At 41.4% G+C, this 12,732-nt stretch overlaps 1 protein-coding gene across 5 annotated transcripts in view; it reads left to right on the top strand.

Annotated features, from left to right (window-relative positions):
• The window catches only part of WAC (WW domain containing adaptor with coiled-coil), a 59,999-nt gene extending 48,558 nt beyond the window's left edge, over positions 1-11,441 (top strand). For all 5 annotated transcript variants that reach the window (XM_088533994.1, XM_088533997.1, XM_088533995.1 and 2 more), the window contains exons 12-14: positions 3,145-3,331; positions 7,065-7,192; positions 9,944-11,441. In XM_088533994.1, the coding sequence (XP_088390120.1) occupies positions 3,145-3,331; positions 7,065-7,192; positions 9,944-10,013 (385 nt within the window). In that variant the 3' untranslated portion in view covers positions 10,014-11,441. The remainder of the gene's footprint in view (positions 1-3,144; positions 3,332-7,064; positions 7,193-9,943) is intronic.
• The last annotated feature ends 1,291 nt before the right edge of the window (positions 11,442-12,732 follow it).

Below are 12,732 nucleotides of genomic sequence, written 5' to 3'. Positions count from 1 at the left end.
TAAGGGACTGGAGCAGTTGTCATATGAGGAAAGACTAAGCGAGCTGGGCCTGTTTAGTCTGGAGAAGAGAAGGCTGAGAGGAGATCTGATCAACATGTTCAAGTACCTGAGGGGTGATTGTAGGGAGGATGGGGCCAGGCTCTTCTCTGTGGTGGTCGGTGACAGGACGAGGGGTAACGGGTGTAAGCTGAAACACAGGAAGTTCCACCTCCATGTGAGGAAGAACTTCTTTCCTGTGAGGGTTACCCAGAGCACAGGCTGCCCAGAGAGGTTGTGGAGTCTCCTTCTCTGGAGATCTTCAAAACCCACCCAGATGCCACCGTGTGCCACGTGCTCAGCAGGTGTCTCTGCTGGAGCAGGGGGGTTGGACTAGATGATCTCTAGAGGTCCCTTCCAACCTCAACCACTCTGTGATTCTGAGTTTCCCCCAGTCACCGCGATCTTTCAAAGACAAAGGGAGTGGCTCAAAATGACACTGGTGAGGTCCTTCATTCCCCTAGGTGCATACTGTCCGTTTGCAAGGAGCTATATATATGTATTTAGATACGTAGTGAGTGTTTTCAGGGAGCTCCGAGCACTCACTCTTTCTTCTGCTGCTGTAGCTTAGTGCTTTGCTTGTGCTGCTAAGAGGCTCCAGGCCACGGGAGCTGTGAGAGCAAACCATACCCGTAAAAACATTGCTGAGCAGCGTGGCCTTTTGTCACATACGTTCTCTGCGGGTTCCTGAGCCTGCAGGTTCCTTAAGCTTTCTTTTTCTGTTGATGCACAGGACTTACTACCCGTCACATTCCTCTCTACGTTCAATGCCACTTTTGAAGTGTTAATGCTATTCTTTTATCTAATCAGCTCAACATTTCTCCAGTTAAGTGTTTGCATATCTAAGTTTCAGTAAATGGCTAAGATTGATGAGGGAGACGTTACATTGAATAACTGAAGAATGCTCTCTTGTTTTCAGTTTTGCCATGTATTCCCCTTTGCAGCTTTTGCTGCCCAAAACCGAAGGAAATTTATGCATTAAATATTAAGAAAGCTGCCCACCAAAATCTTCTTTTGTAAGGTAATTTTGTATCTTAACCTTTTAAACAAAGTTAGTGAGGGTAAATGAAGCAAGCGTTTGGTAGAACAGAACACAGCACTTTGGAGCCATGGGGCAATGTGCTGTGTCCAGTCTGAGGCTGTTTGCTTGGTATCGCGGTGCAGTGATCAGGATGAAGGGGCGTTGGGCTGTAAAGACAGTGCAAGGATGTTGTGTTCGCCTTCCGGGGTGGGTTAGGTGAAGAATTAGGGTAGTTTCTCTCTGATTTTTCATTATATTGCTTGCAGGCTGGTAATAAGTGAGATTTAGGAAATAGACTAAAATTATGGCCTATGCCGAAAGCTGCTGTCAGCATAGGTGGGAGTGACTGCGAACATTATGCATCTTATTAGTAAGGCTCTATACTTAATTAGCACCAGTGTTTCTCAGTATATGTAGTGCCTGAAGGAAGGATATTTCTCAGTATATGTAGTGCCTTGCAAGGGAGGACAGAGCAGCATTCCCAGCAGAGCAGAACAGCATCGCCAGCCCAGTAACAACCCCTCGCAAGGGCGGAGAGGCCCCGGCCGGCAGCTCCCTCCCTGAGCCGTAACCAGCTTGTTCCTGCCCCTGGCAAAATGAGTGGAGGGCAACGGGGTGGCTGGAGGGATATGGGGGAAGCGAGGCCTTGTTTTCGTAAGGGGTGGCGTTAAGTGCAAGAGTAGCATGAGGGCTGTGTAGCTGCGGTGCTGGTGGCTGTGTGGGATGTGGTGGGAATGTGAGAACATGGTGTCCATCTAGGGCCTGCTTTCTGGACACCCAGCAAGTAAATTTATTTACCAGCATTTTTAGTCTGTTTAGGGGAAAAAATTGCGGCTTTTTGGGCATCATGTTATGTGTTAAAATTGTGTGTGCCACAGTTAAGTGAGATGATAATATCATATGTAAGTGAGGTGACTTCCGTATCCAGAGAACTCGCAGTCCAAGTATAAGCTGAAGAATGAGGACTCGCAGATTTGGGGTGCAAGAGTCCGTGTTAGATCAGTCTGTCTTCCTGGCTTACCAAAGATTTAGTGAACCAGTATCTACTTTTTTTTAGTCACTGTAATTGGATTAGACTTTTATAAAGAAAAAAACGTCTTGTGGAGGCATTCATTTTGGAGTCGAGTGAGAGGGTAACTGTTAGAGGCATGCAGTTAGGGAACTAGTGCAGTCAAAGCAATTGCCAGAATGTTTTTGGAGGTAACGTAATCTTTAGACCTGTGGATGTCAAAAGACCAATTTGTCAAAATCAGTGTGAGATTTTTTTTTAGCAAGAAGAATTTTTGACGAAGAATTATAGTTGCATAGTGAAATTGAAAAGCTGTGTGTATCAGTATTGTTCAGAAAATGTAAATGTTGCTTTTGCTTGGATATGGAACCCTGAAAGAGGATGTTCAAAGGCTTTGTCCGAGATACAGAGTTCCTGGTTTGGTTTAAAATAGAGAGCGATCAACTTATTGTGTCTTCTGCTGCCACAACTTTTGTGAGCAAACTGTCCAGCAACAGATTGATTTACAACCAGGAAAGTGGCAGCGTGAGTATGTGTGGGTCAGCTTGGTAACTGCAGATGTTGTATTGCTACTTGTCCTTGGAGGTGCACAATGTCAACGCAGTTATTTAGGAATTTGTGCCTCGACATTGGTAAAACTTCTTAAAGCTAATCTCAGGAGAGGGACATGGCCTTTTTCCTGATGATTATTGTGGCACTTCAAGTTATTTTGCTGAGTATTTGACCTGTTAGGCTCCATTGGACACGTGCGTATTGGAAGTCGTAGAAGATTTGCAGCTCTTCTCAGACATATCCAGACATACATTCTCTATCCAACACTACAGTGTAGCTGCAGTTCACATCTCCTACACAGGCACTAGAGTTAAAACACTGCCATACTGCAGCACTCAAACAGCTCTAGTGTGACTAGGAGCTTATCTGGAAGGTGGCTTAGGGTTAATTTACCAGAAGCATCCACTTGTCGTTTAAATGTTTTGTGTAGTTTGTGGCTGGAATCAGTGAATTCTGTGTGTTTATTTCTCTGCAGGCTTATGTATGCGTTTAGACCCTCACTTCTTTTTAAACCTTCTTTTTCTAGTAGTCAAAGAAGCCCGTCACCAGGTCCAAATCATACCTCCAGCACGAGTGCATCAAATTCAACACCTGCGCCGCAGAATACATCTGTACGACCTACGTGTTCATTAACACCTACGCTAGCAGCACACTTCAATGAAAATCTTATAAAGCATGTCCAGGGCTGGCCTGCAGACCACGCGGAAAAGCAAGTGAGTCCAGCTCTGCATTGCTCCCAGTAGAGCTTCAAGTCTTTCTTGTTCCATGGGTTGCTTTTTGTAGAAAATAAAAATATTTTTTAATTAAAAAAAAAAAAGTCTGCTTGGCTGTAGCCAAAAATTAAATAGTATTAGAAAACATTGGATATGAGTTAGGCCGAGTCTGCAGGTTTTACATGAGATTAGCAATCGAGTATTTTGTCTCATTTAATGTATTGGTGCTTTTGGAATTTTTTGTTGGAGGAAGTTATTATAACTGTTTTCTTACTGCATATGTTCTGTTTAATTTTACAAGAGCATAAAAGAAACATTGTATATTAAAAAAAAAAAAGCCTGCCAAAATTTATCTGTCATGATTTGGGTGGCCAAATTAAACTACTTGGGACCCTCCTCAGTTGGAATCCCTGACTTGTTAGCTGACCTCTGCAGTGAAAAGGGAACCACCTAAACCTTCTACCCAGTTGCTAAGATGATGTTGGTTACAGTCAGAGTTAGGTTACAGTCACAGGGCTCTGACTATAAAAAAGCCCAAATTCATAGAGGGAAATCCAGTACAAATGCTGGCCTTATTTTGTAGCTAGCTGCGGGAAACCTGCTGCGTTGTGATAGCACAGGGAAATTGGAGTCATGTCAGCTGCTTAGAACATACTACTCCCAGGAGCCATGGGATCCCTAAATGCAGCTTACATCCCTCCTGCCACAGACAGCTGTGTCCTGCAGCCGGGCAGTCTGGGTCAGACAGCAGTCTTGCTTAGCCCGGCTCGCTTTGCTCTTTCCAAGAGTGGTGGTGTGCTGGCTGGACCCCCAGCTGGTGGGTAGCTGCCTGTACAGTGACTCTTAGAAGTGCCATCTAGGCTCATTCTCTCTGTGGGCTGTTTTGTTTTTTGTTTGTTTGTTTTTTCTTAATTATATATTTTACTCAATTTTAAGGCATGCCAATCTGTACTGAGCCAAGCCACAAAAAGCTGTTACTGTGGGATGTCTGCAAACATACGGCACCGATGCAGCAGATCCGCTTCTTCCTATGGCCCTGGCCCAGTGCTTGGTGGCCCCGATAGCACTAGTTTCACTGTGTACTGAATTGAGATATAAGCTACATCAATCTGTATTGTCTGCATTAGACACAAGTTAACTTTTTCCCTGGTATCAGGAGTAGATCAAAGAGAAGTAGCTAATGCTGGGCTGCTGTGTACTCACTCGGATACTTCTAGCTTTGTGCCAGCTTTCCTGTGCTGTGTTGTCATACTTGTCATTTTGGATTACTTCACTTCAGATGGTAATGTTTATAGGCCAAACTTGAATAGTCAGTCTTAGGGGATTAAGTCAGAGATAATTTGTGTAAAAGAAAAATGAAGAAAATTAGATGTTCAGTATAGTAAAGAGATAGAATGAAGCAGATAGACTGAAGTATGTGATATCTTTGTTGCTTCTGCTTTCTAACCAGATGGTTAGATTAAATTGAAATTGAAGCATGCAGACACATGCCAGCTTTAAAAAAAACTACTTGAGCAAGAGCAGCAATTTGTTAAAACAGTCAGATTTCACAAAATGTACTTTGAAGTAATTATTAGTTAAAAAAAAAACGCTTGAACCACTAGCAATTAGTTTGGAGAAGTTGTAGAAAATGGTTGATGTTGAAACCTGGAAACTAATCCAGTTGTGTGGTTGGCTGGAAAAGATAACTGTCTTGTGAAGAAAGAAAAAGAGGAAAAAAAAAAAAAAAGGAGAAAGAGTATTGTAGATGGTCTTGACTCAGTAACTCATGTGAGAGGATGTCCTGCTGGTCACCAGGCCCCTCTCCTTTTTTAAAAAATTATTGATCTGTTCTGTTGCATCGATGACTTGTGCATGTTGACAGTCTAGAAAAGACGAGCTAATGGAAGGAACCAGATCACAAAATACCTTTTAAGACTGGAGAAATGCTTGAGGTAGATGAAGACCTGTGCTAAAGATTATTTTCCTTAAGAAAGGAAATAGCAAGTGTGCAACATCTCTGGAAGAGAAGAGCATTGCCACGAAGTAATACTGCAGGAAAGGACTGCTTTGAACCATAAACTTTTTATGATATACTGCTTGCAAAAAGGTTTATTTTTATGTCTGAGCATGATACATAGGAAATACCCAGGGCTAGGTCCTGCCTTCTAAATTCATACTTCTGCTAATCCTTACCTGACTTTTGAGTGCACAGTGAGGTGGATTAGGAATTGGCTGGATGGCAGGGCCCAGAGGGTGGTGATCAGCGGTGCAGAGTCTAGTTGGAGGCCTGTAGCTAGCGGGGTCCCCCAGGGGTCAGCCCTTGGTCCACTCCTGTTCAATTTATTCATCAATGACCTGGATGAAGGCACAGAGTGCTCCCTCAGCAAGTTTGCTGATGACACAAAACTGGGAGGAGTAGCCGATACCCCAGAGGGCTGCACTGCCATCCAGAGGGACCTGGACAGACTGGACAACTGGGCGGTGAAAAACCTCATGCAATTCAACAAGGCCAAGTGCAAGGTCCTGCACCTGGGGAGGAATAACCCCAGACACCAGTACAGGCTGGGGACTGACCTTCTGGAGAGCAGCTCTGCGGAGAAAGACCTGGGTGTCATGGTGGATAAGTTGACCATGAGGCAGCAGGGTGCCCTCATGGCCAAGGCCAATGGGATCCTGGGGTGCGTTAAGAAGAGCGTCTCCAGCAGGTCGAGGGAGGTGATCCTGCCCCTCTACTCAGCCCTGGTGAGGCCACATCTGGAGTATTGTGTCCAGTTCTGGGCTCCACAGTACAAGAGGGATGTGGAGCTGCTGGAGAGAGTCCAGCGCAGGGCTACAAGGATGATCAGGGGCCTGGAACATCTGCCCTATGAGGAGAGGCTGAGGGAGCTGGGCCTGTTCAGCCTGGAGAAGAGAAGGCTGAGAGGGGACCTGATCAGTGTATATAAGTACTTCAAGCGAGGCAGTGAGGAGGATGGTGCTGGTCTCTTTTCAGTGGTGGCCACCGACAGAACTAAGTTAAGGAAAAATTTTTTAGCAGTGGGGGTGCCAGAGCACTGGGACAGGCTGCCCAGAGAGGTTGTGGAGTCTCCTTCTCTGGAGATCTTCAAAACCCGCTTGGACGCATCCTGTGCCACGTGCTCTAGGTGACCCTGTGTGTGCAGGGGGGTTGGACTAGATGACCTCTAGAGGTCCCTTCCAACCTTAAGTGTTCTATGATTCTATGACTAAGTGGGAATATTGAAATGGAGTTTGTCTCAAAGAAAGAACAGCCAAAGAGGATTATGAACATTTTCTGTTTACCTTAGTTGGAAAAAAGATGTCATTTGATTGTTTTTGTCACTAAGGCTTAATTTACAGTAAAAACTTAAGTTAGCTTTTAGAAAATGTGGATGGAGGCTTCGAAGTACTCAACTTTCTTAGCATGTGACAGGGCTGAAAGTTTCCTTTCTTCAAGTTGGTTCAGTAAACATCTGTTAGGATCACGGAAATCTGAAAATCTGAACCATCCCTGCCTCGGCACAGACCTGGGCTAGATGATTTTCTGGCATCCAGTGCTGTCTGCGTCTGTGATTCGAAATGAGCTCTTTTTTTTTTTTTTCCCCTCCCAGAGAATTTAATGCATTTGGATTTAATATTCCCTTTTAGAGTGCTTTGCTCTTTCAAGATGTTCTCGTCCAACAATCCTCTGGCTATAGAAAGCTGTTTCTAATGTACAATTCCAAATGATACCTTTTAAATTTGATTATTGCAGGCATCAAGATTACGTGAGGAAGCCCACAACATGGGAAGCGTTCATATGTCAGAAATTTGTACTGAATTAAAGAATTTAAGATCTTTAGTTCGCGTATGTGAAATTCAAGCAACTTTGCGTGAGCAAAGGTAGGTTTGTGCTCTGTGTTTATTTTCAAACTGGTACTTCTAAGGTGGTAATACACTTCCCAGTCTGGTACTGTTCTGCATGAGGTTTATTTATTGATGACCTAAGTGCAAGTATTGCTAATGCTTACCAGGTATGAAAGCCACCTTTTCTGTGTACATTTACCTGTTTCCCACGCAGATACTTCTTGACAATCTCCAGTGAATAGAACCAGGTATGCAACATGGCGCATGTATTTTCACTTACATGGGTAGAAAAGAAGTATCTTTTGAGATACATTAGCATGTTAGGAAAGAAAACTGATCTGCTCACAGTAGTTGAGAATATCTGAAGCATATGTCCATACACCATACATCATAGGTCACATAGGTACACATCTACACGCTGGTCCTAAATGCAGTGGTTTGTATGAGACCCATTTATTGCATCAAAAGCCAGAACAAGTTTGAAGAGTTCTTGTTGATATCACAAGCTAAATAAAAAAAAAAAAAAAAAAAAAAACCTTTTTATGTAGAAAACATCCAAGAAGATCTTGGAGTTCTTCAGTGAGATCACAATTATGGAAAAGTACATTTCTGCCTTTTAAATGAGTGCCTTTTGTTACACTGCTTCAGCAGTACACAACCACATTGTTAAAGACTATTGTTAATAGCACTGAAAAGCTTAAGCCCTACATACATAATGAAACCTTTCACCAGTACTTTGAGGCTGAGTCTACTGTTATATTCAGTTTTCTTTTTGAGTGATTTTGTCCTGCCTAGTAAGTCATGCTATGGTTTGTTGAATTCATGGATTCTCACTTACTGTCTTCAGCTGTTTAAATAGCAGCTGTTGAAATAGCGTTCATCCCTAATCCCATCTCAGAAGCTGTTGCTTTTTGACAGTTCACAAAACAATTCCTGTAGTCAGCAGTAGGCTGTAAAATACTTGTAAATGTTCTGTGATAAAGGATCTGAAGTATCAGCTCTCTCCAAAATTTTGTTCCATAGTTACACAAATTAAAGGGTTTATTGTACTACTTAGTTTTCTACATATGAAATAAAACCCGCTAAGGCTTAATTTCACTCTCTGAAGGCATATCCATTCTGCAGCAACAGGTCAAATATCATTGTTCACCTAGCTAAATAGCACTTTTTTGTGTACATCGTCTTTAAAGTGTCAGTTGGTAAGGTTTGTTCTGACTTTGAATCAGTGATAATGCAAAACATTCCATGTTTTTGCTGCCATCCTGAAGACATGGACTATATGGTAAAGGCCGCAAGCTTGAATGGGAGAGGGAAGGAAATATTGTGTATAGTGGAAGCTAGTAAACTGAAGTGATGACACAGTGTCTGTACTCTTCAGGAAAGAGAACTGTTTAAATTTGTTCTAAGAAGCAACCTTGTATTTGGGCAAAGCAAGTGTTCTGCTTTAACCCTTACTGACAGTGTGTGAACTGGCACTCTGCATTGGTGTTTCATACACTCATAAGTTTAGATTTTTATTATGTTTTTCAATGTGTCTGTTCAGAGCATTTTCACCTACTTTTAAATAGGATATTAACTTTTTTTTTTTTTTTTTTAACTGAACTGGTCACATATTTGAAAAACATTTTACAAAAATCTGCAGACATGCATGCTTTCTCTGAACATTAAAATGACTTTTGACTGGCAGACTATTTGCTTAGTGTTTCAGCTTTTCCTTGGCGTTTCCTTAATTCATTCACATGCTTTCATTATACTTCACCGTAATGAATAGTTGCTGCAAAATTGTCATAACAATTTTTTGGAAACAGTAACTAAGCCAAATGTTCATTAATTACAATGCTCCTCTATGTCAGATCGGTAGAATAAGAAAAAAAACTCTAAGGGAAAGTAGTACAGTTTATTTTCAGGGGAGCTGTAGTGACAGCTTCTTCCTTCAGATGTATTTTCATCTTTTATTCTATTTCGTTAAGATTGGCATTTTCTATAACTAGAGATTACATGTAAAATATTATTTATTTTACCGACCACAGAACCAAATACTAGAAAAAACAGCATTAGGCCAGGGAGACAACTCAAATTATATATTGAATTGTGTATATGAATGACCGTATTGCTGAACTGAGCTAAAATAGACAGGGGCAGGTTATGGTGGGGTCCGATGGTCTAGGAAAGCAAGAGCATGTGCAGCTCTTCTGCCTGTGCTTACCCAGATCTACGGGAGTATAAAATCCTCCAGAACGTGAGGAAGAAATACATAGAAGAATGGCAAGATGATGGGCATGTACTTCGAGTTGTATTCTGTCTCCAAGAACAAGCTCATTAAGATGGGTTTGTTTTCATGATCTTGACCTATGTAAATTTGCTGAACTACCGAGGAGGCTGGGGCTGGGGGCAGAGCAACATTTGGTTAGAAACTTGAGTTCTTTGGGTTATTTCACACTTTGCTGGGGAACACTGTGTAACATGGGCATAATGCCTCCTTTTGACTTCTCAGTTTCTGAATGTGTGTTTCCCATGTGTCCCACTTTTGCTTGAATCCCAGTAGCCTTGATCATAACTGTGTATCAGTCATATTGAAATACAGCAGCATGATTTTCTAAAACAGGCCTGTGCCCCTGCATAGATGATTTAACAGATCAGGAGTTCATTTAATGGATTTGAAGTTTATTGATAGAACTAAGGAACTTGGCATCTTTCACTGAATTTGAAGATACTTGCATAGATATTGAATTTAGTATCTGTATGTAATGGAAATATTTATACTAATTTAATTATTTTCTCTTGCAGGATACTATTTTTGAGACAACAAATTAAAGAACTTGAAAAACTAAAGAATCAGAATTCCTTCATGGTGTGAAAAGTTGTGAATAATTGCACATGGTTTTGAGTAAAGGAACTGTTAAACTGATGCCCAGTCTTGACACTTTTGAGCTGCATTTGAGTAGACTTTGGACCGTTCAGCTGGGCAGAAAAAAAAAGATGACATGGGGAAGGGGACAGGAGGGAGTCAAATTCAGGGGAAAGATACAAGAATGATTTGTAAAACCCTTGAAATGTAGATTTCTTGTAGATGTATTCTTCACGTTGTAAATATGTTTTGTAGAGTGAAGCCATGGGAAGCCATGTGTATCAGAGCTTAGACATCCAAAACTAATCAATGCTGAGGTGGCTAAATACCTAGCCTTTTACATGTAAACCTGTCTGCAAAATTAGCTTTCTTTTTTTTTTTTCCCCCTTTTTTTCTTTTTTTTTCTTTTTTTAGTTAATTTATCGTTCAGAAATTTTGCATTTCCTAAAATTCAATGCAAGCGCCAGACGATCTGTGTCTAAGGCTGCAACAATTCGGGTAATGTACAAAATATCATGAAACAACTGTTTCCACACTTGCACCGAATCAAGAGCAGTGCTTCTCCATTTTTGTTTTACAGAGAAATGTTTTTCATTTTCTGTGTTCCATTTCCCCGTGAAATCCTGAATCTGATTTTATCATTTTTTTTAATGCTTCTAATTTTCTCTTTTCTTAAGGCACTGTTGCTATGGCACTTTTTCTATAATCTTTTCATTCCTGTGTACAGTAGCTTAAAATTGCAGTGATTGAGCATAACCCACTTGTTTGTATAAATTATTGAAACGTATTTCCATTTGCACCCTGTAAGAATGGACTTATAGTACTGCTGGGCATGTGTGCTGAAAGTACATTACTTGCTCAAATATGAGGAAATAGCCCAATGAACATGTTAACATGGTTGTGGGAGGGGAAAGAGGAGAGGAAAAAAAAAAAAGCTAGTCAGATGTGAATTGTATCTGTTGTAATAAACATGTTAAAACAAAGAAACACTGGTTTTCATTTCCTTTTGGTCAACACATTAAAATTTGGTCTGTTTGGGGACTCTTTATTAGAACTGTTCTTGTTGAACATTTTTGTACTTAAATAATTCCTCAAGGGAGGTTTTGTTTAAAACTTGTAAACAGGAAATTGTGTATAAAATATTTAATGAAATATAAAATTCAACAAGGATGATTTAAGACACCTCCCCAACAGTTGTCATATGTTAACTCCTGGTTTACCTGTCTTGCTATTATGACATTTCATTTCGAAGGATGTTTGTGTTGTAGCTAACTGTTTAAGTCTGGTGCTGACTGCTGTTCTTAACCATCACAAAACGCTGAATTTGTGTAATTGGAGCAACCCACCGTTTGAAAATGGTGGAAAAGCTCAGCTTTGTATATTGTTTCCTAAAGTATATTAAAAATAAAAAAGAAACTATTGCTACTACAAAATAAACTTGGCTTTTTCTTTGCTTAAAAACAACAGAAGACGGTGGTGCTGCTAGTTCAGTATTTGCACAAGTGTAAACATTACGATAGTCTGATAAAGTAAAATTAAAGATGATGGATTAAAAAAGAACGAAATGGTAAAGGTGATGCTGCATGTTTTATTCCTACAAAGTACTGTCTTTCAGCACCAGAAGTTTTTTTTGCCTTGCAGTGAGTGAATTTAGACTGATTTTTTCAAAAACATTTTTTAATCGGTCGAGGTTGATATATTGTTTCCTAACCAGACAGAGCAGATGGACCAAGTTTTGGAATATGTTCACTGTGGAAGTGGGGAGAAGAGAGAGAGGAGCAGTTAGAAAATAGAAATGTGTATTTTTAGCTAGAGGAGGATAGGGAAAAAATCCTGATTTTTCTGAAATGCTTTAAAATACAGTGTGGCAGTTAGGAAGCTTTAACTGTAAGAGCAGGCATTTCTGTTCGCACTTCAAAGTTTGATCTCTCTCATCTTTGCCTGACTTTGCAATTCTCTCTGTAGTTTTGTTCCTGCACTAATGATGGTTGTAGAGTAGAGACAAGATTTTCTGACAAACTTATTTCTTTTGGCCCATCCCTGACTGCAGCTAGGGGTTTTGTGTTGGGAGAAACTGATTTCCTGGTGTTTACCCCTCGGCTGTAGCGGTGTGAATGTGTTGTGCGTGTTGGGGGATCCCAGTCTGCGCTGGTGGGTTGGAGCACAGCGAGCAGAATCACAGTCGCGTTGCTCTGGATCCCGCGCGTCTCGGGCGCGCAGCTGCGTGGTTCTGGCTGCACATCCTGCCGTCCTTGCTGTCTGCGCTGCTGTCTGAGGCCACGGCTCTGCTACTGCTGACGTGCTGGCGTTTGGACCAGAACTGGAAATCAGATCAGAGGAATCTTATTTTTTATCACCTTTCAGTCTCTTTTGTGTGTGTGGCGTTTCATGTCAAGCAAATGTTTGGTTTTGCTCAGAAGCCAGGAATAACTTGAGTTTGAACGTGCATTGTTCCTGCCTCCTGAGGCAGCCAGGGCAAAAATGACCCAGGACTTGCTGAGAAACAGCACCCAGCAGTGTTTCTGTAGGAATGGTCGTTCTTCCCTAGGGCTCCCAGGCAGAGAACGATTGAAGCAGAGGTGATTGCAGCTGTCTGCAGCTCTAGTCACTTGCTAAGGTGGATGTTGCTTCTCTTCTAATAAGCTGGGCCTGTTCTCCATGAGCTAACTTTGTTCCTTTCTGATTCAAATACCAGGCAGTGTAACATCCTGTATCAGTGAGCTTCACA

Source organism: Tinamus guttatus, unplaced genomic scaffold (assembly GCF_059628265.1).
Source record: "Tinamus guttatus ecotype Peru unplaced genomic scaffold, ASM5962826v1 Tinamus_guttatus_pri_ptg000530l, whole genome shotgun sequence".
Lineage (NCBI taxonomy): Eukaryota > Metazoa > Chordata > Aves > Tinamiformes > Tinamidae > Tinamus > Tinamus guttatus.
This window is presented reverse-complemented; position numbering and strand designations above follow the sequence as displayed.